We start from the raw sequence: 26,389 nt of genomic DNA, 5'->3' as shown, positions 1-26,389 counted from the left end.
TCTTTAAAGCCAACCTCCAACCCAGAAGTCTGTTTCCCTCCCTATTCAGGTGGAGTCCATTCCATGCGAACACTCCTCTCTCCATGAAGGCCTCCCAGTGGTCAAACATCCCCAAACCTTCCTTATAGCATCAGTGCCTCAGCCATCTGCTGATCATCATAATCTTGTCTTGCCTTCACTCTCTAGGGACAGGAAGAATCCCACTGAAGATTATCTGAGCCTCCATTTCTTTAAGGTTCTTCCCATCCTGGCATAGTCTCCCTTAATACATTCCAGTGAGAATCTAGTAATAGCATTTGTTCCCACGTGAAGGACAATCAGTGGATTCTTTCCTATTCCCATTAGGAGCCTCTTCATCCTCAGGTCCACATCTCATATCTTAGCTCCTGACAGACAGCACACTCTTCTGTTCTCTGGATTGGCTCTAGTGACAGGCCTGTCTGTTCTTATTAGGGAGTCCCCCATCGTATAGACCTGCCTCTTCCTGGTGTTGGTGCAATTCTGCAGCCTCTCCCCATCTATTCCTTCTGGCTACAAGTCCTCATCTTTTGTTCTCACTTGCGATCCTCTATGAGTCATCCTCTATCATCCAGGGGAGCTGAACTTGGGCTTTCTCCATTGACTCTTTCCCTCTTCTTGTTGGGCTAGCCAGTCTTCTCCTTCTTCCTTGCCGTCCCACCTTCTGTTACTGCCTGCTGTGCCTCTTCATTTTCCAACTCAGCAAACTTGTTCCTCAGCTGTATTTCTTCTTCACTAGCCTCAGCTTCACTTCTTCACTTTCCTCTGCCTTGTTCATGTAGTCACATGCTTCCACTAGCCACTTTCCTCATCCAGCATTCTACCCTCACAGTTCTCCAGTCCAGCTTGCATCTACAAATCTTGAGTTTTCCCTTCAGTCTCCTCTTTCCTTCCTACATCATCTGTTCAAAATTCAAACAGTTTCAATCTGCATCTCCAAACCTTGGATCTTCTCTTCCATTCGATCTATCTGGCAGCACTTCACACAAATGAAGCATCTTTCAGGCACGTACTCCAGGATAAAATACATCTTGCAGCTTCCACATCAAATCATCTTCATTCTCTTCCATTCATTGAGTGACTACCACTGCTACTTCTGTACATGTCAAACTTCCCTCTCAAGCTTCTGTCAAGAAAAACAAACCACCACCACAACCCCACACATTCTCGCTCTCAAACTCTCCTTACAAAACTCCCTTGTTTTCAGCTTTGTTTGCTGGCTCCTGTGCTGCTCACTGGACAGCCCCTTGGCTGCCTTTACAGGCCTCCTAATAAGGCCTCAGCCATGTCTCTCTAAATTAGTTAATAGCAGTGCTCTGTGCACTACTCCCTGGACCTTCTATTTATATTTAACTGGGACCATTTAATAACTATAAAATAATACTCCAATAGTTGTTCCCAACTGATTTACAACTTTATCTATCCAACAGTTAACCCTCTCACCTTCTATATCCTTATATTTCTAGAAGAGGGAGTTTTTCAATCATAGTGGAACCCCTATTTTATTAATTAATTGGAGATTTAAGAGTTCAGAAAAAAAGTTTATAAAACATCTCAGAATTACAGTAGGTACAGTGTATAATTTATTAATCATTCAATAACAGTATGTATAACAAATGCATACGGTGTGCCTGGTTTTTCTTTGTTTGAGAGAACTGCATCTCCTCCTTGCCACCAGATCTGTCTTTTCAAACATGCACAGCTGATTGAACGTTGGCCGGAGGACTGAAGTCACATGCAGTGGCAGAAAACTTGTTCATATACTCCATCATTCATAAGATAGATGTTCATAAAAATCAAGGTTCTACAGCACTATATATTTTGTTTACTGTTTGCAATAGTAAATAGAATTAACCGTGGCCAAAAGTGGATGTCAAACTGCTGAAATTGGTTAATCAATAAAGTAAAATATGCCTTTGAGAAAGAATAGGAAAACGAGTTAGCAATCTTAGTCACATATAAGGAACAACAGTTGGCACTAACAGGATCCTACGGAGAAGATATGACATCAGGTATTTTTTCCTATAGATAAGAATATCAGAAGGTATTTTCTATAGGACCTCCTAATTACTACATAGTCCATAGACCAGTGGCTCTCAAACTTTCTTACTGGTGACCCCTTTCACATAGCAAGTCTCTGAGTGCGACCTCCTTTATAAATTAAAAACACTTTTTAATATATGTAATACCATTATAAATGCTGGAGGCAAAGCAGGGGTTGGGCTGGAGGTTGACAGCTCGTGGCCCCCTGAGGGGTCCCAACCCCCAGTTTGAGAATCCCTGCCGTAGACCAGTGCTTCTCAACCTATTTATCATTGTGGGCCACAATGTGTTATCTGGGCCGCAGGTTGAGAACCATAGCGCTCCCGTTCAACCACCCGACAGACCCGTATGCCCAGAGACCCCTCCACAGAGTGGGGACAGGAGTGGAGCCCCAGGCACAGGGTCTGCTGGCAGAGCAGCCCCGACTCTGGACCCCACCGAGCTGGGCAGCAAGGCAGCTGGGACCCTGGACACCAGAGGGCCGGGCCAAGTGGCTGGGACCCCGGACTCCACCATGCTGGGAAGCTGTGACTTTGCTGCGCAGGGCCAGGCGGCCTTTAGTATACAGCTGTGGCCCAGCTGTGTGCTAATTGGGCTACATGCAGCCTGCAGGATGAGAACCACTGCTGTAGCCTATACAGAAAGCATAGACCCCTATTAGTCTAAACCATCAAAAACTAGGCTGTCATAGAAATATTACAGTAAATGTAACTTATTAAATGACCATCATTGTAGCTAACCAAATGTTATAACTAATGAGAAAAGTTAATTTTTTTTTTGACAAACAGTATTACCCACATGCACAATTTAACCCACAAAGAGTTCCTGTAACCTATTTTTAAGACTGTTAAGATTTTCTGTTCTTGAGTCTTTAAAAATTTCAGGGCTTCATTTTTTATTATATTTATTTAAGATAAAGGTTTTTGTTCCTTTAAATGTTCTTCATGGTTGCTGGATATACAGTAACTTCTCTCATACCTTGATCTGAGTAATTTTCTTGCCTTTGAAAGTAGTTCTGTCATTGTAAATATGTGGAGGAAAAAAAAAACTTTTCCCCATTTGAGTAAGAAAGATCTTTTTCATGACAGACTTTAAAATAAAGACTGCCTATCTTCAAAATTAAGTAGGTTGCTAATTACAGGTTGGGATGAAGGTTGTCTTTTGCCACCGTATTTGGCACCCAATGGATTCTATCTATTCACTAGTTCCTTTATAACATTAGCTCTAGTAGACAGATTCATTTTTAAAAAATAGCTAATTGGATCAGGATTCCCACTTCTTCAGGTATCAGAGGGGTAGCCGTGTTACTCTGGATCTGTAAAAGCAGCAAAGAGTCCTGTGGCACCTTACAGGGTATTCACCCACAAAAGCTCATGCTCCAATACGTCTGTTAGTCTATAAGGTGCCACAGTACTCTGTGCCACTTCTTCAGGGAGACTGAGAAATTATATACTGAATTCTCTTTTCAATATCTTCAGCTTTATTCTTTAAGTAGATAACTGAGCTGTGGACACTAGCTAAATCACAGGGTTTTGCTGATTGCATAGTTCTACCATCTTGTCTGTCTTAGAATCATAGAATATCAGGGTTGGAAGGGACCTCAGGGTGTCATCTAGTCCAACCCGCTGCTCAAAGCAGGACCAATCCCCAGACAATTTTTTGCCCCAGATCCCTAAATGGTCCCCTCAAGGACTGAACTCACAACCCTGGGTTTAGCAGGCCAATGCTCAAACCACTGAGCTATCTCTCCCCCCTTCTTGATATGCTCCACTCTTTTAGACCTTTGAATTTTGATTTCAAATGCAACAGAAATTGTCTTAGTGCCCAACAAATTCCATGGAGGTGCAGACAGCTATTTCTATGTTTTAATCAGGTGAGGAAACAAAAATTAGCACGTGATTGTTGATCTTAAAGGGATTCAGCCAGGAGCTCACAGAAAGACTGCTTAATTGCTCAATTCCTACTTTTGGGTAATTGCTAACAATTGAATAAGTTTTCTAATTTCTGGCTGCAGCTGACTATGTGCATGCTCTTTGGAATTTTAGTTCTTGTTTAACTATAAATATCTTGTCATGGCAACAAAAATTACAGTTTTCAGACTCTTAAAAAGTGTGCTCTCCTACCAGATCAAAAAACTATTTACACCCTTAATTTCCTGCCTTGTATATAACATTACAGCAATTGTAATATTTTCTCACAATTCTGCAACCCTGCTATCAATATAGAAAACACATCATGACGGGAAACTCCTCTAAAAAGGTTCAGTGCTCAGATCCCAAAATTTGGATGATTATCGAAACCTAAAGAGGCTTCAGCCAGGCCCCATAACTGTACAGACAAGAACAAACATTTGCAGGCCCTGATTCCCTCCACCTATAATGATGCTACAAGCCTACTCATTTTTATCTAGTGCTATTTGGGATAACGAATAGAAGTGCTTCCTTCTCTGACATCTTCATGGGCTATAATAACCTTACCCCTCTTTCCCTCCACCCAATAATTTCCTCCATCCACTATGTATTTTCCCCTTTCCTCATCCTAATAGGGTCCCCCCCCCTTTCCTCTGTCATCTAGTGCTCTCTCTCTCCCTCATCCTCTTCAGAGGCCTGAACTAGCATGCAGTGTTTTGTGAACATGTGAATGGAACTCCAGGTAGCTGCTCCACATATATTCAGTATCTTTTCTTCCTGCAGGGATGCTGCAGAGGCAGCTTGTGCTCTCATGGAGAATGCCCTTACCTCATCAGGCATAGAGATATGTGCTAATTAGCAGCATACAATGAAGCACCCAGAAATCCACTTAGGATATGTCTAAACAGCAATAATACACCCACATCAGGCCAGCGTCAGCTGACTCTGGCTGGCGGGTCTATAAAATTGCATTGTAGACTGTCGGGCTCAGACTGGAGCCCGGGCTCTGGGACTGTGTGAGGGGGAAGGTCAATTTTACAGCCCCACAATCTGAGTCAGAGTCAGCGGACGCAGGACAGTCATGGGTGTTTTGTTGCAGCGTAGACATACCCTTGTCTTCGTGACCTTTCTCCTGTGGCAAGAAATAGCTGTGGTGATTTTTGATAGGTCTGGTCCTTTGCACGTAGAACACAGAGGCACCACTGCCATCAAGGGAATGAAGTCTCTCTCCTCTCTTCAGCAGAGGCATTGATTTTGGGAAGAAAACAGGTAAGTGGACAGTTTGATTGATATGGAATTTCAGAAATAACCTTGGGGAGGATTTTTAGGATAAGGCAAAAGGAGACCTTTTCTTGTGAAAAACATTATATGGTGGGTATGTCATGAGGGCTTCCATCTCGCTCACCCTTCTGGCTGAGTTAATAAGAACTAAAAATGCAACTTCCATAGACAGGTGGGACATGGAGCATATTGCCAAGTGTTCAGATGGTTGTCTGGTGAGTGTTGAAAGCACAAGATTGAGGTCCCATTGAGATGTAACTTTGACCACTGGCGGAAAGTCCTGACTAAACCTGACATGAATCTCACTGTTATTGGGTGAGTGAAAATGGAACATCCATCTAGTAGAGGAAGGAAAGCACTGATCACTCTGAGCTAATGGAAAGACTTGAGTTTTTGTTTTTATAAATCAAGAGATAATCTAAAATGACTGGGATATTTGAAGATCTTGGAAAAGGCTGATTATGCCAAGCAAAGTAGAGAAACATCTCTACTTAGCTAGTTAGCAGGTCCTAGTTGAACCTTTCCTACTTTGAGTAAGAATAGTTTGGATAGGTGCTGAGCAAGAATGTTCTAGTTCTGATGCCCATACAAATATCAGGTAGTGAGGTGGAGTGGGTTTGGATTGGGGAGTCTGATTCTTCCCCCTCCTTGCAAGGGGCAGATCCTAAAAAGAGGACAGACTGACATTTTCAGAAGCTCCAGGAACCAAAACGTTTTGGGCCGGTTGGGTGCTAAGAAAATACTTGTGACTCTGTTGTGATGGATCTCTCTCAATACTTGTGGTAGCAGAGGAACAGGAGGAAAAGCATATCTGAGTTCATCAGTCCATGCCAACAGGAGAGCATCATCCTGGGAGCCATGACCCAGAGCTCCTCTTGGACAGTACAGGGGAAGTTTCCTGTTCATTTGGAATGCTAAGAGATCCCATTGAGGCATGCCCCACTGAGTGAGTATCTCGCTCAGGACAGAGCTGTGCATCTCTCACTTGCGATCATCAGAGAAGTGTCTGCTCAGGTTGTTTGCTAAAGAGTTTTGAGCACCTGGAAGGTATGTGGCTTGGATGGCGATGTGGTTTCTGAAGCACCTGTTCCAAAGCCTGACCATTTCTAGGCAGAAGGGAAGAGATCTTACTCCATCCTATTTATGTAAAAGACTGTGGTGATGTTGTCTGACATTATTTGGTATGGAGTGAACGCATAACGGGAAGAAAAGCCCTCCATGCCAGGTGGATTTCTCTTAGTCACAGCAGACTGATGTGCAGTCTGGCCTTCTGTAGGGCAGAGGTACCTTGTACCACATGGGTGTTCAGGTGAGCACCCCAACCCAGAATGAATGTATCTGTTATGATGGTGGTACTGGGGGCAGGAGTGTTGAAGGGGAAGCCTACTCTCACTCATTCTGGATTCAACCACCAGGTAGGAAAGTTGATGACCCTAGGGGGAATCAGTCACTCTGGTGCTGAGGTGATCCTTGCCCGGTGAGTAGACCAACCAAAGCCAGACCTGTAGACATTGTAGATGAAGTCTGGTGAACTGTGTCACAAGGCCATGAGGTACGCTCTGACTGTAATCCTTGGTCGGCAAGTAATCTGTGTTATCAGATTGCTCATTAACTGAAATATTTCCATGGGGCGGAAAGCTCTTGCAAAATGGAGTCCAGTGTCACTGGATAAATTTAATGTCCATGTAGGTGTTAAAATAGACTTTTCTTTCTTCACGCAAGTGCCCAGTGCTGCTAGAAGATGGAGCAGGAACAAAGTCATCAACTTAACCTACCTAGGAGCCAATCGTCAAGACCTGGGAAAACTGTGTAACCCTGATGTCTCATTTGGGCTTCCACCGCAGAGAAGACCTTTGTGAATACTCTGGATGCTACTGCTAGTCCAAAGGGAAGGACAGTGTGCTGTAAATATTCCTGATCCACTAGAATCCAAAGGAACTCTCTGTAGGGCAAATGAATATCTACATATCCTTCATTGAAAGCTGTGAACTACGAATTTCAACTTTTGAATAAAGCTGGTTGAGTTGCAGAAGGCTTAGACTGAGTCTCCACCCTCTGACTTTTGTGGGGACTAAGAAATAAAGGGAATAAACCCTCTCCCTCAAGACTGAGGTGACACTTGTTCTATTGCCCCTCATTGGAGGAGGGAGTCTGCTTCTAGTTAAGAATCACCTCATGAGAATGGTCCTTGAAGGGGGGCTGGGAAGGGAGTTTGCAAGAAGGGAGGGAAAGAAACTCTATGGCGTATCCTTGATGGTTGTGATTAACCACCTCTACCACCAGGGTCCCAGGGTGGAGGTGAGTAAAGAGGTGTTCGTACCCCTTAGATGGCACAAAGTATTTATGCTCCACCCCCTTGGCCGTTGGTGGGATAGAGATGAGTGTGTGCCACAGCACCTTGGTGGTATTCTGTATAGTTTTAATAAGGGGCAGAGCCACCCTTGAAGGCCCTTCAGGGGCCGGAATATCCACCATGGGATCCGTGTCCTTAAAGACCTTCTCTGCCTGCAAGTTCAAGTTCTAGGCCACCCTCCTGAGTAGGTCCTAATGGGCCCTGGGGTCTATAGCAGACAATGGGGTGCAGGTCCCTGCCACTGCCCCATCTGGGGAGGAAGAGGACAATACCCTTGGTGACACTTGGTCTTCCTGACCCTCTGGCTCGTGGCAATCCACCCGCGTGGTGGCCCCTTGAGCGGTGCAGGTGGCGGCTGCAGTGTCTGGTGCCATGGTTACTGCGGTGCCGATGCCCGGGTCGGTACCCAGTCTTGAGTGTTGGTCGGTCTGGGATTCTGTATCCCGATCACAGGGAGGTTCCCGGGTGACAGAGGCATCCGAGCCTCTGACACCACCGACAGGGACCTGGATCCAAGCCCCTGGGCTTGGTGGTAGGCCCACAGTGTCCAAAAGGTCCACTGAGTTGGCCCCTGCCACTGAGGAGGCCAGGCGATTACAAGCACCGGCTGCCCTTCGTCCTGCCTCGGGGAGTGCCAGCAGCAGTACCGGCTCCGCCAGGATATGTAGGAGTCAACCTCTGACTCCGAGAAGAAGTCCAAGTGTGACCAGGGCGGTGCAGACCTAGATGGTGCTGGGGCGAAGGCGAGCAGTGCCGCATCACAGTAGGCTTGCCTCCATGACGGACAAGCGCCAGTGCCACTGTCAGTGCTGTCGTCAGTGCCACTGTCAGAGGCAGAGCCCAGGCCGGCAGGGCAGGAGACTGTGTGCTGTCATGGTGATTAGGTCCCTTGCCGCCTCCAACGTGTCTGATGTGGAGGGAAGATCCAGGTCCTCCTCTGCTCCCCCTGCATCAGTGAGTCCACCAGAACCAGACTCAACGGACTTCCCCGAGAGGCTGGAGTCAACGGTCCTGGCATAGGTGGGCCCAAAGTTGGGTGTCCCGACACAGGATGCACCCCGCTGGTGCCCACATGCTCTGTTGCCTTAGCAGGAAAGCGCCCCCCTGCCTGCCCTCTTCTTTTTGTGCGGTGCCTCACACTGGAATTGGTTCTCAGTGCCGGGTCTCCTTAGATGAGTCCTTTCTCAGTGCCATGTCCTCCCACACTGAGGCCGGCGCACTACACACTGAAGTGCACGGTCTGACTCCACCTGGGGGCAAAAGGCTGACTCCATTAGAAGGAGTTTCAGCTGAAAGTCCCGCTCCTTTTTTGTTCTGGGCTTAAAGCCCCTGCAAATGTTACACGTTGGACTGGTGGCCTTCTCCAAGGCACTTGAGACAGGAGTCATGTGGGTCTTCCTTGGGCATGGGCTTGAGGCAGGACCCACAGAACTTGAAGCCCTGAGACTGAGGCATGCTCCGATCCCAGGGATGGGATGGGATGAGTTCGGGGCCGGGGGGAAGGGAACCGCCAACATAAACTTAACTAACTGTACTAACTAACTAACTAACTACAACTATACAAACTATTTACAGATAGACAGAGAAGAAAAAAGAGTCCACTAAGGAATCACTTGCAAACGCAAGAGAGGAGCTGCTCCAATGACTGTCACTGGCGTTAAGGAGCTGAAGAGGCGGCGGGTCAGCAGGGAAATATATACACTGCCGTGAAGGCACCACTCTAGGAGGCTCCACAGCCAAGCCGACGGGTAGCGCTAGGGAAAAACCTTCTGACTATTGTGCACGCAACGCACACACACCTACTTAGAATGGACATAAGCAATCACCAGAAGAACACACAGAATTATTACGCACATGTGGGCCAATGGACACTGTTTCCAGACAGGCACATGGCACACATGCCCACTCACGTGTGGAATATACACAGGGACCAGCATTTGAAGAATCTGAAGAGTCTGAGAAGTCATCAGAACCACAACAGCTGTTTATACTCATCTATCACAGTTTCCCTGTCCTTTTCAATTAACAAATAGATTAATCTAATATTACGAGTCATTTCAATTTTAACAGGTTAGCACATACTTATTTTCAGCACTGAAAATTATTGCTTGATGAGGTGCGGAAGGAAACCACATCTCATTAGTGTGGCAGCTGGGGCTCAGTGCTTTACCTTGAAAGTGACTGCTCACAAAAGTCTCATTGCCAGCTGTCTGGTCTAGCATACCCACAGGAAATATTCTTCAGAGTCTTTCTTTAAAAGATTAATCTATCACTCTCCCTCACAACTTCAGTCTTTTTCCTAGAGAGTACTAAACTACTCTGTGATCCCTTGGTTTTGGATAGCCACAACAGAAGTTTGTGATATGACCACACAGATCAATCTTCCCCTGCCAGTGGCTGTAAATGTTCACTCTGGAATGCTCCCAATCCCCTGCTAGCACAGTGAGTGAGGAACTGCACTAGAGACTCAAAGGTTCTGGCTACACTACATGTACGACTGTGTTTTTGTAACCAGTACATGACAAATTCATCTGACCTGGCTACAATACACAAAGTTGTGCCCACGCAGCAGCCTTTTTCACAACAACAATCATATGTTTGTACATTCACCCCACCACACTTCCTGACCGTATCTGAACGTTCTTGGAAAATCTGGGCAGCTCTCCCATAGTACCGCTGCAAGGGTCAGAGTACCCAGAGGACAAGCACACAGAACACAACTAGGAGCACGGGGTGCAATATACTCTGGGTGCCCTCTGACACAGAGAGCTGTAAGGAAGGTGCAGCCACTAAACCACATACACAGTTAAGGATTGAGCCTACACTGCAAAGGGGGGCGGGGAGGAGGAAGAGAATCTCTTGCAAAATGGTTACAAGACGACAACCATCTGCCAGCTAAACTACTTGTCAGGGCAAAACCCTGCTAGTTGCCACAGTTACTAAGTACTGGCCATGTCCACAGCTGACTCAGCTGCTATACCATTAAAAATTCTGTTAAAAGTCTTAGTGTAGGAACACTTATTCACATACACACGGCTTCATTACTAACCTGTTTCTTATGTACCTTTATTCATGTTGGCAACAAATTATTTTAAAGACTAGGATAAGTAATTGTCTAATTCTTTATTTAAATAATATAATCAGGGCTGTTGGATGATCTACTGAGGCATCTAACTGTAATAAGAATCAGCACCAAAACAGTAATTATTTATACATAAGGCTATGTTTTAGTCATGGGTATTTTTAGTAAAAGTCATGTACAGGTCACGGGCAGTAAACAAAAATTCATGGCCCGTGACCTGTCCGTGACTTGTACTATGTACCCTTAACTAAAACTTGGGCCAGGGGTGCTCTGGAGGGACAGCCTGGGGTGTGTCACAGGTGCTGGAGGGCAGGGCGGCCCGGGACTCCCACTGGTGCTGGAGGGTGCGGGGGGCAGGGTTGGCATCTCCTAGGGCAGGGACCAAAAGCCCCTAGATCAGGGGTTCTCAAACTGGGGGTAGGGACCCCTCAGGGGGTCGCAAGGTTATTACATAGGGGGTCATGAGCTTGCCTCCAGCATTTATAATGGTGTTAAATACATTAAAAAGTGTTTAATTTATTGGGGGGTTGCACTCAGAGGCTTGCTGTGTGAAAGGGGTCTCCAGTAAAAAAAAAAAAGTTTGAGACCTGCTGTCCTAGGGGGAGGGAAGGCCAGGGGGGCTCCATGTGCTGTCCCCACCACGAGCACCGGCTCCGCAGCTCTCATTGGCTGGGAACTGCAGCCAATGGGAGCTGCGAGGGGCGGTGCCTGCAGGCAGGGCCGGCACACAGAGGCCCCTGGCCTCCCCACCTAGGAGCTCCAGGGACACGCTGGCCGCTTCAGGGGAGCGCCCCTGAGGTAAGTGCCGCCCCGTACTTCAACCCCAAGCCCCTCCCACACCCAAACTACTGCTGCTTGAGAGGAGGGCGTGGTGGCCAGAGACTGCCCCAGCAGCGGACGGTGCAGCTGCCTGAGCCAGCCACACCGTCCACTGCAGAAATCACAGAAAGTCACGAAATCCGTGACCTCCATGAAAGACACGTAACCTTATTTATACAGTATCATAAATTTGCACGGTGCTTTACAAAACTTATATGGAGTGTCAGTGCAGAGAAACTTACAACATAAGATTAAGGACAAGAGGTGACAAACAGGGGTTGAGGGATACAGTGATGATGAAGGTGATGACAATGTAATCATGTGGTCATTTACAGGATTCATGCATCCGTACAGCTTTTTTTAAAACATGTTATTTTTACATTGTATTCCATCAACTTCCTTGATATCATGCACTTTGAAGAAATTATGTGTTTTTTTTAAGAGATTGTTTATATTTCTATTCCTGATCACTACAGTCAAAAAAGACCTGTCTTGTACCCAAACTTAGATTCTCGTATGTCCAGGTCAGTCATGATGACACTAAATAGCTAACAGGCACAGCCGGTGCTACCATTAAGGCGAACTAGGCGGTTGCCTAGGGCGCCAAGATTTGGGGGTGCCAAAAAGCGGTGCCCTCAACTTTTTTTTTTCCCGGCAGTTCCTCCCCGAACGTGCGGTCTCTGCTCCACTTCTCCCATCTCCCAGGTTTGCAGTGCCAATCAGCTGTTTGGAACCGCAAGCCAGGGAGGGGAGGAGAATTAGAGTGGGGGCGGCGTGCTCGGGGAGGACGTGGAGCAGAGGTGAGTTGGGGTGGGGAGGTGCTGCATGGCTCCCCCCGGGGGGGGGGAGGCGGAGAGCTGCCATGCGGGGGGGGAGCTGCCACAGGGCTGGGGGGGGCGCAAGATGGAAGATTCGCCTAGGGCACGAAACTTCCTTGCACCAGCCCTGCTAACAGGTAGACTACAACCTAGATACCGAAAAATAGGCAGACTAGAACATGTTAGTTACAATGCAGAATAGCATAACCAACCGCTGACGTGGGTGTGATGCACTGAGACTGGACTGTTGCTCTTGTGCCACCATTGTCTCATTGTACATTTGTGTCTGCTCTTTATGCTTAGATTCACATGCAGAGCTACAGAATGGGTTTGAGAAGCACATCTGGAACAGGAGCAGTTCCAATGGTTGCTGCATTATATCGTGTTACTATAGCTGCACTCAGGAGTACCACTATCATTCAAGAGTGGCTGATGTCTCGTGGAAAACCTTGAAGAAAACATTCTACTCCTGAAACATACTTCTGGTTATATATTATTAAAAGCAATAAAATAGGTTAACATAACATTAAGCAGGACCAATTAAAAGTAAGAAAGTGCAAAAAATTAAGATTCTGATAGCAGTATTTACTTGGTTTTGTTGCCCAGATCGTATGCTTACAGGATCCAGTCTATCCTAGCAAAAAACAGGGTTATGCTACACATTCAGTTAGAAAAACAGGATAAGAAAACATATACATATGTATAACGTGGCCAAGTTAATGCTGTTTTTGGAAGTACTAGAGCATTTCCTGACTTTTCTGTTACTTAAAGTATGCAATATTAATGACTCATTAATGACTTTTTTGAAAGATATGATTTAATTTATTCCTCTTCCCTTTAACAAAAACGATCTGTGCTTTTATGCTGGTATGTAAATAGTTGCACTTTGGCTTTGAAGTTCACTCCTCACTGAAGCCAATGAAGGAGGGGAGGGCAAGTTCCCACTTTTGCTGTTGCTGTTTTGCCTTTCAAGAGTTTTTGAGCTTGGCAGCTGTGTATCTGTTTACTTCGTGAAGACTCTTAGCACTGGGTTTAAATAAAAAGGCAAGCCCCAAATGTGTAGTATTTTGCAAAATGCAGCCAAACTGGAGAAACTAAATTTTCAGGATATGCCTGTAATTTTAAACTTTTTCCTCTCCATGAAGGTAAAGATTCTTTTTTATTTTTTTTATTATTTTGGGGGGTGGGAGGGTTGAGGTGGAGGGAAGCAAGGATTTGCTGTGTATTATGTTTCAAGTTAAATGCTAACAGTCAATTTCATGCAGATTGTTTTCATATTTATCAACCTCTACAACAGCACTTACAAACGAATATTTTTACAGTGTTTAACGTGCCCAGAACTCCAAAAATTTTGCATCGATTTGGTTCAAACTTGCAAACAAAAATTCATCTCCAAAGAAAAATCAAGCATGGAAAACATTACCAAGCAAGGACTTCAGAAAAGGTGAGAGTTCTGAAAAGCACTATCACGTAGGAAGACTTTAAATGACAAGTGTTTTTCAACGTTAACTATAACAGTCTCTCTTAGTGGTGCCTACAATATTTGTTTCATTACAGCAGAACATTTGCCTGAAAACAGAATATTAGTTTCCCCAGAGCGCGTCTGCACCTAATGCTTGTTCATGAATCCCCTGTGATCTCATGTGTGGTTATGTCACATACAGATGGATCACTTCATTTGGGAGAAAAGTAGTGAGGGTATGTGCAGTCTTTAGAAACTAAGTGCTTGTATTTCTACTGGATTCATCACAGGTCTAAGCAAAAGCTGGGGGTGCTGCCTGTGGCTGAATAGACTAGGAAAAAATATTTTTTTAAAAATTACATTAGCTAACCTGTTTAATTAGTTTTTAAACACCACTAAGCCCTTGGTGTATGAAAGGGCTTAACACCTTTAAAATATGTTAACTGGTTACAGTCAGTCCTAGACTCTTCCCAGGCTTGACCATGACCTCCTAACATTTTTAAAGGTGTTACATCTTGCCTACACTAGGTAGTGAGAAATATTTTAAAATGTGATCACTAGTATGTTTTTAAAAGCACCTCCTTCTCCTGGTGCAGACAAGGCCCATATGAAAACACTAATAATCACTTGGAATAGACACAGTAAGGCCCCAGATCAAGAAGCTTGAGACCTGAATTATGACCCCTTTAATGCCAGCCCACAGATAGGGTCCCCGCGTATTCTGTGATTTAGAAACCAAAACTACCAACATTGTGAGATATTTCATTACTGTTCTTTTTAGCAGAAATCTACTGCCTCCTATGCCTCCATAGGTACCAGGAGCCCCAAGTCTTCACTCTCTGGCTAACAAAGGTGCCCGCTTTCTTGACCGCTTCTATGATGCAGTTATTAATCATCTAATAAAAAATAATCTTTGACATTTTGAAAACTTGAGGTGTGGGGTCAGCATAAAGTAAATTGAATATCAAAAACAAATGGGGTTATTACATGGATTATATTATTCTTTTTCATATTTGATTTAAATTGTTGAGATTTTTTTTATGTCCTATAAACGACACAGATCCTTGCCCAGAGTTTTTCCAAGACACTGTAAAGCCAATACCCAACTCCATTTTCTTTATTATTAAAAATACTTAATAAAATTCAACCAAACACTTGAGCAAGAAAACTGGTCCACTGAAATTGTTTGGACAGCTGGAAAAAAAACCCCAACTATTTGAAGTTTGACTTTTAGCCAAACACAAATAACCTCCCAACCCACACTGAAGTCTAGAAGCTAGAAAATCATGTTGTGATAACTTCAGAAACGTGAACGGACATGCATTTACTTCAAGAACCATCTTTGACCACCTATAACCAGGTCCTCCTTTCAAGGGTCACACTTGAGCACTTTGGGACAGTAATAAACTTATTTATAAATATCTATTTTGTTCACAATAAAAGCAATCAAAACCAGTGCAGTCAGCACAGAGTGCAATACACAAAAAGATATACATACCTATACTGGAGGTATAATCGGTGGCTCCAAAGATCAACTCTGGTGCCCTGTAGTACCGAGAGCAGATGTAAGAGACATTTGGCTCTCCGCGAACCAGCTGCTTTGCACTAGAGAGAAGCAAAACAGAGATCTCCTTCAGTGACAGAAGATTTTACCACACTTCAGCACAGGCAAACTTAGTTTTCTCTCTCTCTCCTCCGCCCCCCATTTCCAAACTATTCTGTATTGATGCTGTGATGTTATACCGCATATTCTTCATAGAAATATTGTTATGATATGAATATGGCATAACTAAGATGACTTTATGCAAGATGCCTCATGTACGATATCATTGGAAAGGTTATGATTTACTGAATGTGATTATCCAATTTATATGCTTGTGTCATTTCTGTATCTAAAGTTAGGAATATGGACTATGTAACAATTACAACTGGGTGTGTATTGGGAAGACACCCACCGGACAACAGGCCACCAGATTTGATAGGCCATTAGGAAGAAGCAACAAGACTATGAAGATCCTAATCTCTCTCCTTCCTGGGAGGTGTCCTGGGACATAGCTGTGACAGTACTAGGTCACGTGGTCTTGTCACTGGATACTAAACATTATCTTGGACTTCTTGTAACTTTCCACTAAAAGGAGAGGGGGTTCAAGTTTGGGAAACAAAAGATTTCATCTTATGTAAACCTTATTTAAGGGTGGAGAGGAAGGCAAACTGGACTCTCCTCCATTGCCTACCCAAGAAGAAGGACTGATGAAAGAACCTTAAGGGACAAAGAAACTAACCTGAAGGGAAAGACAGGGGTGGGTCCAGTCTGTAAGAAGAAATAACTGGAACTCTGAGCTACAGAAACTCTGCATCCTGCCTAATTCAACATTTAGGGTGAGAAATTACATTTTGTAACCTGTTTCTTTAGTGAATCAAGCTCCGTTTGCATGTTTTGTTTTATTTGCTTAGTAATCTGCTTTGTTCTGTTTGCTATCCCTTATAATCTGCCTTTTATAGTTAATAAAATTTGTTTTGTTTATTATTAAACCCAGTTTATATAATTTCTAACTGGGGGGACAAGAAGTGGTGCCTATCCTCTCTTCACATTGAGGAAGAGGGTGACATCTTATGAGCTTGCGCTGTGCAGCTTTTTCTATACAGTGCAAGACAGTATTGTTTTGGGTTTATCTCCCAAAAGGGGTGTGCACGTGAGTGCTGGGGGAGTCCTCTCACACAGAGCTGACTTCAGTCTGTATCTGCAGCAGGGTGTGGCCCTACCTGTGTGCGTGTGCTGCAAGAGGCCAGAGAGCCTAATTCAGCAAAGCAGGGAGAGGGAATCCAGGCTGGTGGAGCAGGAGAGGCTCAGTGAAACTCCAGTACATCAGGTAGCATCCCGGACGTGGAGGTCTAACCCATTACGGATGCATGTGACAGAGTCTTTTTTTTTTATTTTTTTTTTACTGTCAAACCAACAGCCAGTTATCTTATGATAACACACTGGCAATGCCAAAGGACATCTTGAGCACAATCCAGCAGACAAAAAGATTCATATTCCTGGATAACACTATACTACTTTGCTGGATGCAAAGATTCATTTACAGAGGATAAAGGCTTGACAGAGTATGGGTCAGTCAAATTTAGTCAACTGTTGAGGTTCAAAACCCCCTACCACTCACTCACTCAAACCTAAATATCACCTTTCTTTATGATCACATCAGCACTCCTTTGGTTCTATACTGCTTAGGAAGGCATGGTAGGTTATTTTTATTTTTTGCAGTGGGACGAATAGGAGAAAGAGCAGGCTGCAGGCATCTGACAATGGGCTCTGCCCTGACTTAACATTAAGGCTTTGTCTGCATTGCACAATGCCCGCCTGGGCCCTAAACTACTGCAGAATTGCCTCTGCCAAAGCAGCAGTCACCTCAGGTTATCCCCTCACCGAAGAAAATGAAGGAACTCAAGAAGTTTCATTTGCAACTTCAGGCAATGAACATATCTATTGCCTACTGTACTCCCACAGCTTTAGCTGATATAGATGGAAAACATTATATGGGGCGGGCAGTAGAAGCAAAGTGTGAACCACAGTAGCTTTTAGAAGATATAAGAACAGCCATACTGGGTCAGACCAAAGGTCCATCTAGTCCAATAACCTGTTTTCCGACAGTGGCCAATGCCAGGTGCTTCAGAGGCAATGAACAGAACAGGTAATCATCAAGTGATCCATCCCCCGTTGCCCATTTCAAGCTTCTGGCAAACAGAGGCTAGTGCTATCTACACTTCAGTATAATCATAGTTTTGTAACCAATTTGTGCCACACAGCTGAAATGATTAAACAAACACAGCTGAGTTATGCCCACAGCATCTTTTTGTACAACACAACCATATATAAAATCAAGGGACAATTGGACAAGCTCAGATCCAAATGAAGATTCCCCCACATGGCAGGGCACTGAGTTACTACTGCTGCTGCTCCAGTTGCTCTAAAGGCACATCAATGTAATTCATACTAATCATTTAGATTCTAAATAAAAGGGGTTTTCAAAATTAAATAAGCAGAAATGTAAACTTCAAAGCCATGTTTTCAATGTATACTCAAACATTATACATTTTGTGTTTTACTGGATATTTGACCACTCTCATGCTAGATGCAAATGTAGGGATTTATCTCCTTCCATATATTTTCTTCTCCCTTCCCAACTCATCCTTTAGTTTTCTCTATCTTTAATTCTCCTTCTGCAGTCTCCTGGACCATATGAAACCGCAATATATATTCTTGAGAGAAGATTCACTCCAGGTTTCAGAATTTAGCCCCAATCTAACGAACAGCTTCTACTGAATGCTCCTGATTACTTTGTTTTTAAAATGATAGCAATATGGGTTAACTGGTGTGGGGATCTTTCTGGAGGGTGGCAGACTAAACATTTAGTATCTGTCAAATTCTAACAGTAGCATTCTCCCTGTTTTGCCTTAAGGTCATTGATTCCTTCTCATTTGGTGTTAACTTCATGTATTGTAATAATTTAAAAAGAGATTTTTGTGTCTTAAACATGTGAGTTATACTTGAACACGCATTCTGGGTTGGATCATCATCATTCAAAAAAGCAATGCAGCTTAAAGAGTTGGTAATCTGATCCTGTCCATATGCTGTGGAAGTAGTTCAAATCAAACACTCAGTTACATTAACAAACAACGCACCCTCCCACCCATCCCCCGAATATTTAGTCTTTTTCTCATTTAACTTGATCTGAAACTCCTATTTTTTCCATGGAGCCTCCTATGTAGCTAAATAGTGTTAGTTTAATTTTGCCTATAAAAAAAGTTTTAGTCTGTCATTCTTATTTTAACAGTCTTCTGTTACAATCTCAGGAGAAGATTCATGAACCACCGTGCATGAATCTATAGCGTGTCAAACACCACTCAAAGTTCCAATTTACAATAGTCAGGCTAGTTTAGCAACAACTGCTCTGGTGACATCTCATACACACATACTCTCCAAGTTACTTAAGTGTACAACAGTTAAAGGGCATTTTGGGTAAGAGACTCAGAGAGAAAGAAAGTGGATTCCTGATTTCTACCAGTGATCTTGCCCATGTAAAGAGATTTACAGCTTTAAGCATTTAGTGACAATCCTGCTCTATGGATACCAGAAAAAGAATGTGCCTTTTGACAAAAGACCTGTAAATCCCAGTATCTAAGACCCTTAGTTAAAAGTCTATTATCTCCAGCTGACTAAGTCCTTTGGTATTTGAAATACTATACTAATTGGTATAAACATGGATTCAGAACATACATATTCAAGAAGTACTGGATTAGCATTATATTTTTCTATTGAGGTTATTATATCACACCCATCACCCAACAGTTAAACTCAGATAGTTGTTCTTTCCTAGCCACTATATTTTCTCTACACATCTGTATTCTTTTTTTAAGCATACCTATACAATTTCTTGTTTAATTTTTTTTAATTCTCCTTTCTGAATCCTCTTTCATTCACCCAATCCCTTTCTCTCTCTGAGTTAATTATACACACACACACACACACGGCAGGAAAAGGGGAGGATTGAGATAAAAAGCCTCTGTGCTCACCCTTTCCCAACTAGAAGGGAACCCTATTAAGATACTGTTCTAGGTAATATAAAAAGTCTCTGTGTCGAATTAGGTCATGGTTCTTTTCAGATAAATTAGTTTTAACCAGGCTTTGGAATACAAAGAGCTTATCTGCACTAGAAAAACTTTGCCGGCATAGCTACAATGGCAAGCCCTTCTAGTGAAGACACAGTTTATACTAGCATAAAAGTGCTTCTGTAGTACCCAAAGAGACATAAGGTATACTGGCACTTTTATACTGACATAAGTGCTTCTACATCAGGGCTTATACTGGCATAATTATGTCAGTAATGAAAAATCACATCCCTAAGTAATTTAGCTATGCCAGTATAAATGTTAAGTGTACTGCAGATCAGGCCAAAGAGACAGACTTACCTTCCAAAGTCACAGAGTTTTAGGACAGCTGTATCAGGATCCAGCAAGAGGTTCTGTGGTTTTATATCCCGATGGCAGATTCCAAAGGAATGGATATAGGCTAAACTCCGGAACAGCTGATACATGTACAACTGGAACACAAACAGACAAGGTATAATGTACAACTTCCTTGTAACAAAGAGTGTGTGTGTGGGCGGGGGGGGAGGGGAAGAGAAGTGGGAAGGAGATTAGCATACTAAAAACCTTACATAGTAAGCCAGAGTGAATTCTACAGCTCACCAATAAAAAAAACCTAGCTAGACAAATTTTAAAGCAATGATGGCAAGACAAGTAAGGCCTAAAAGTTGGACTTCACTTTTCTTCCCTTCCACACAACCTCAACACTTCTTGGTTCAAGTCAGTGTAATCTGTTATACAAATATTCCTTGACCTTTCAAAAACAAAATGTTTTATTTGTAAAGAATAATCATGACAGCAATCCAGCATTCAGAAGCAACCCTACAAGGAATGATGGCTTACAGAGAGAAAAAACACACAGCAAATAAAAGTACTTCCATATCAGATTTCTAAAGTCCTGTCTATATTAGGTGAAGAGGCAGTGTGACAAATTCTTGAATGGAACCCTTGAGCTTGCTACACTGGTACAACTTCGTGCATCCACACACAACACCCACACCAAGCAACTTGCTAGTATTGGTTGTCCTAGCAGTTTGCATTGCTTGGGATGGCCTTTAGATCAAATCTAGAGGAACGAGTGAAATCTAGATATTTTGAAACTGTCCCAAAGTCCTTGCTCCCAGCAATGGCGCCAAGCACTATGAAAATGAATGTTGGTTACTTGTAACTGAAGTTCTTCAAGACACATGCTACACAGTCATGAGATGCACTAGCCACTTGCAGCTCAGATGGTGGAACCTGGCTAGCAACGCCTTCTGGAGTGTGGAGCCTTTTGGAGCTCTGGCCACCTCAGTTCCTTCCCACCACCTCCTCTGGTTCAGGTTATAATTAAGACTCCCAAGGAAGAGAGGAAGGTGAGTAGGGGGTGTGAACATGCAGAGTCCCACTTCAAAGAATTTTGGTTACAAGTAACTTTCATTTTTCCTGTGAGTGGCCTCTGCATACTCCTTTCTGAAAGGGATTCTCTCAGAAGGCTGTAACAGTGGGCTTTTTCCTGGTTTATCATGAAACTTAGATTTCTGAAGAGAGTACACATGCAAAGGATGGCAATGACTAGATGATCGTTTGATGGGCCTTATTACCAATCACTGAGATACCGGAACACAAATTCCTGTTTCCTTAGGTGAGCTGACACTGTCAAGAGACATTTAATAAATGCCATGAGACAGGAGAAAGTTCATATGGAAGGCCCCTGTATTGAAAATAGTCTTCTCTCCACTGTAAATCAAAAGGTACTTCTGATATACATGACTTGCAGCAATGTGAAAGTAGGCATCTTTTAAATCAATGGCTGAAAATCAATCTTTTGGAGAAAGGGAGGGTATGACAGAGCTGGGGTTAACATATGGAAATGGAACTTCCTGAGAGATGTATTGAGTTTCCTGAAGTCTAGAATCAGTCAAAGGCCTCATCTTTCTTGGCGATTATGAAATACCTTGCATAAAATCCTGTGCGACTTGAATCTCCCTGGTATCTCTTCTACAGCTCCCATTTTGAGTAGAGCCAGAACCTCATTTTTTAACAGCTTCTTGTGAGAGAAGCTCCTGAACAGAAACAGGGAAGGTGAGTTGGAAGAAGCAAAGTATTCAAATTGAATCAAATACCCAGTGCGGATTAATTCTAAAATCCACCTGTCCATAGTTATAGAAGTCCAATAGCAGAAATATTGATAAAGTAGCTCTCTGAAGACGGAAAAGTAAGCATCGGTCAAGACTGGATTGCAGTCCTTATGAAATGCCTCAAACCTATGGGCTGAGGTTCGACACCATAGCTGCCAAAGATGTTTGCTTACCTCTTGCCTTTGGTTTTGAAGTTTCTTCTCCTCTGCTGGAAAGACTGTTGAGGAGGATATTGCTGTTGGTAATAATATTTCCTCTGTATTGGAAAAAAAGGGAAGATAGCAATGAAGGAAGCTATCTTTGGTATCTAAATACTGGTAGTCCTGGTCTTCTCTGGGCTTGCTGATCAATGCCAAAAGGTCTTGCTGCATAATGTGTTTTCATCATCTTTTCCAGAAAGTCATTAGTCTTGGTACTAAATAGACCTTCTTTTTCAAAGGGAAAGTCTTCTACATCAGCTTTAGTTTCCTGGGGTAGTCTAGAAAATTTGAGCGAGACATATCAGAGAGGAATTGCAGATACTACAGTTTTAGCTGTCTACTCTGAAGAATCAAAAGATGCTTGCAGTGCATGCTTTACTACTACTTGCTGGCTCTCTGTAGCAAAAGCATTAGCAAGTTTATTTTGTTCATCTGGCATAGCCTTTTAGTAAAGGCTGACATTTTCTTCCAAAGCTGGTATTAGTAATGTGTCATAACAACTTGGTAGTTCACAACCCTTAAGCTTTACATGGAAGAGAACTGTTCTTCCCAGTTCATCCACCATAATTATGTATTTATCCAAGGGAGTAAAGTAAATGGAACCACTCTTAGATCTTTAAACAGCTGCTTCCACTACTAAGGAATCTGGCACTGGGAGAGTATGAAAGAAATCCCCTCCTGGGTAAATGATATAAACTAAGCTAATACCTGAAAGGCTGTGTTCTCCTTTGATGGAGATGTGGCAGTACAGACACCTAGGTTCTCTTCAGAAGATATCCATTGTCAGTTTCAGGATATAATTCTTCAAACTCCTGAAGGGCGATCTGTTCCTCTACATCAGACAAAGAATCATGCATTAGAGCAGGAGACTGGTCTCCTTTCTATGTGATATCAATAGATCCTGTATCTTTAGTTCTGTAGGACCTGGTTCCAATGGTGCTGGTGACTGAAGATACCCACTATATCCTTAGTGCTGCAGATCTGGTTAGTAAGATGGAGTTGACCAATAAGACCATCTCTGTGCCAGGGGGACATTCTCCAATCAGGCCCAGTAGTCCATATTTGGGTCCAATTCATAATATGATCCCACCACAGGGGTTCTCTGAGAAAGGTTGAGAGCCCAATCATTTTCTCTTTAATGGTGGATAGAACAAAGATGGCACCTGCCACTCTTAGACACAAAAAGGAGCCAAGAGGCGATAGTAGTGGATCCAAAATAGGAAAGAAACCTAGTGGGGAACCAATGTTGTTTTAGGGGGATGGAAGAGGAGAAGACATTTGTTGTTCTTTTACCCTTCTGTTCCCTACGACAGTCAAATCTAGAGAGTTCCTTTTCTTCTGTAGTTCTTCTCTCTCTAAATTTGATTGAGGAGGTAGCATTGGAGCAGAATGATGGGTTTGTGCCAGACCCGTCAGAGAGGGTTGGGTAAGGGAATCGGAAGAGATACTTCGGTCTGATACTATCTTTTGCTGCCTCTTTTTGTCTTGATAAGTGAATCTTTGGATCCTTTGATTTTCCTACTGGATCAAAGCACCACGGTCCTCTGCTTGACTCCAATGTAGTAGGATCCGAGGAGCTTTTCGTTTGTGGATTGGTTCTCCTCACGGAAGCTGTGACTGATTGCCATCTCACTGATGGCTCTCTCCGTAGATTTCTGATATGTAGGTTTACGTAATCGACTCATCCTTCAATGCGTCCAGTGCCAAGACTGGTGTATATCACTTCTTGGAACCGACCATATTACCCAATCTGGCAGGTAGAGCTGCAATTACTTCCTTGAAGGTGATTACTTGTAGTCCATTCTGTCTCCTCTTCTCTACTCTCAGGGTAAAGATGTTGCAGGATGGAGCACCTGGAGGGTGAATGTCCTTCACTAAGGCAGGCAAGACACAGTGTATGAGCATCCAATGCTAGAAAGACTGAAGCGCAGAATCCACATTGTTTAAAGCTTTACTTGTTTTTATTTTTGGATCTGGCAGCAGGTCTTAATACAAACCCAAAGCTTCTGAATGCTACGCTATCTAACCAAAAAAAAAGCTAATTAATTAAACTAAAACCAGTAACTGTATCTAAAACTAGCATTTCGTAACTAATTGGGCTTTATCTAAGAGAAAGATCCAAACATGAGGTCTGGGTAGATTCCTGATTCATTCCAGTTGCACAGAGTTGGACGGAACAGAGAGCTAACGCACCACACCCAAAAAGAGGCAGCAAAAGATAGTATCATACAAAGTGGAACGTAGGGCAAGAGAAGTACATGAGCACTCAAATGGACACCACTATCAAAGTCCCACCATTTGAGCTGCCCATGGCTGGTGCATCACAAGTGGGCAAATGCAGGAGCCACTCGAAGGAGAATAGGTGCTTCAGGAGTTCCAGAATGCATTAGTGCAATTGTGACTATAGGATGTACTGTGTGAGAAAGTGCCAAAATGGTTCTGCTTAAAAACATACTCGTGAGAAAAAGCACTGTGCCACTGCAAAAACCAAGGATGGGAAAACCCATCATTTCATGCAGAGAATGTTCTTCAATGCCCTGTAGGCATTGTGTAAACACACCCTAGAGGGGATGTTATAAATACTAAAGACTGCACACACAAAGTCTGCAGAAATATTTAACCATAACCCTGCTAAACAGTCCTGTATGTGTCCTTCATTTTACTACTCAGAGCTGATCACCAAGGTATCATGGTGTTTACAAACCAAAATTTGCACTTCTTTAACCATCCTCCTCTTACTTACCACAGTTTCATTCAATGGCGGTGAATTACATCCACTAGACTGAGACCATGCAAATATGTATGCAATTCTGGTGATCAGCAGCAATGGAAAAATAAAGTAGACCAGGAGAGCTTAACAGTGTGTTAGCAAAATATTCTTGTTGGTTAAAGTTTGTGTTAGTGGAACTGTGGTATTTTGAAGGTAAACTAAAATCTCATCATTATGGCAGGTGAGGGGAAGCAGAATAGTGCAGGTAAAAGCATTGTCAAGGTTCAGTTTGAATTGCACAGCCTCTACAAAGCCTCTAAATATTACATCGGTTTTTACTCTTACTGGTAACATACAATTAATCTGGGCCAGAAGTAGTTGAGCACCCATTTCTCCTTATTCCATGGAACAGCAGGTTCATTTTTAACTGTAGTGGGGCTCTCTCTACAGATCTCAAATGGTTAGGAAGAAGGGAGGAGAGAAAGGGAGACTGAGTTTTTCAATTTAACTATGATAATTTGTTGGACACCCAGCCCCAAGTAAAATAAAATTACCACCCTAAATTGGTCTTTTTTGCTTCTATTTTCTAGCTGCCTGTCCCAATCAAAGTCCTGAGGTTTGGTCCAATACATCTGGGGGGGAAATTTTAAAGACCATCCCTCTCTGGTTTTACTTTTAACCTCTACAACAATTCCCTGTTGTACCCCACTTCCAGTGTTTCTTGTATGCTGTCTTTCCACCAGTCAGTTGAGCTGTGTCCCGACATCCCCACCTCCCTCCACCCGGAGTTTTACTTTTAACGCTCTGGGTGGAATAAGGTGAGCACACTCTCTACTGCTTGGAGTGACTTCACTTGGAGTGGGAACAACTAACCACGCTAAACACAAGTATCCACTCTCCCCCTACCCAAAACTCTAGTCAAACACATGATAGCTACAAACATGGAAATGGGGAATTGTTCTGAAGCTGTTCACCTACCTGAGAGCTCTACCTGGCAGATTACTGGCCAAAGCAAGCATGTCCAGCTGCAAAGCAGGATCCTTCTGCCTATCTTTCGCTGCCTTCAGAATTGTGTTCACGGTCTTTTAATTGGTAAGTATAGCAATAAGGTCATATCTGTCTCAATTTTATCACTAACTATTCTTTGTGAATTTTTTCTTTCCCTCCCCCTCGCCCATTTCTGTCAACAGCCTGAATCCTGTCTGGCCTCCAGGTTCAAGTTAGTTTTTGTTATTTTATAGCACCCCAGATGCATCATTAGGAGATGTTAACTTTAAAACGCAATACAGTTGAACCCTGTTATGTCGCCGGCCTAGGGGTTTGCCAAAAATAGTCCAGATAACCGATGATCGAGATAAACCCCTATCCACCCCCCCACCCCTGAACTCCCCTGCCCTCTCTCCAACACCCCCTCCCTGCCCCCTTACCGCGGTGCCTGCACGTGGCTGGATCCGGCGAAGCGGGCCGGGGAAGCGGGGCCGGGCGGCCGTGGACGGGGACCCGGAGCCGGGCAGCCAAAGAAGCGGGACCCGGTAAGCGGGCCGGGCGGCAGGCGAAGCGGGACCGGGTAAGCGGGGCCGGGCGGGCGGGCGGCAGGCGAAGCGGGGACCGGGTAAGCGGGGCCGGGCGGGCGGGCGGCAGGCGAAGCGGGGACCGGGTAAGCGGGGCCGGGCGGGCGGGCGGCAGGCGAAGCGGGGACCGGGTAAGCGGGGCCGGGCGGGCGGGCGGCAGGCGAAGCGGGGACCGGGTATGCGGGGCCGGGCGGGCGGGCGGCAGGCGAAGCGGGGACCGGGTATGCGGGGCCGGGCGGGCGGGCGGCAGGCGAAGCGGGGACCGGGTATGCGGGGCCGGGCAGGGACCGGGTATGCGGGGCCGGGCGGGCTGGCGGGGACAGGCAGGGACCGGGTATGCGGGGCCGGGCGGTGGGGAC

At 44.1% G+C, this 26,389-nt stretch overlaps 1 protein-coding gene and 1 long non-coding RNA gene across 4 annotated transcripts in view; one reads left to right on the top strand and one right to left on the bottom strand.

Annotated features, from left to right (window-relative positions):
* The window catches only part of GSK3B (glycogen synthase kinase 3 beta), a 257,049-nt gene that overhangs the window by 71,043 nt on the left and 159,617 nt on the right, over positions 1-26,389 (bottom strand). For all 3 annotated transcript variants that reach the window (XM_045001121.1, XM_045001119.1, XM_045001120.1), the window contains exons 5-6: positions 19,754-19,884; positions 15,285-15,391 (exon numbers count right to left, since the gene is read on the bottom strand). In XM_045001121.1, the coding sequence (XP_044857056.1) occupies positions 15,285-15,391; positions 19,754-19,884 (238 nt within the window). The remainder of the gene's footprint in view (positions 1-15,284; positions 15,392-19,753; positions 19,885-26,389) is intronic.
* Positions 13,321-16,179, top strand: LOC123359657. Its single transcript, XR_006575909.1, has 3 exons — positions 13,321-13,469; positions 13,647-13,768; positions 15,980-16,179. It is a non-coding gene; the product is annotated as an uncharacterized LOC123359657 (long non-coding RNA).

This window comes from Mauremys mutica, chromosome 1, assembly GCF_020497125.1.
Source record: "Mauremys mutica isolate MM-2020 ecotype Southern chromosome 1, ASM2049712v1, whole genome shotgun sequence".
Taxonomy (NCBI): Eukaryota; Metazoa; Chordata; order Testudines; family Geoemydidae; genus Mauremys; species Mauremys mutica.
The sequence above is the reverse complement of the archived record's forward strand: the minus strand, read 5'-3'. Positions and strand labels throughout refer to the sequence as shown.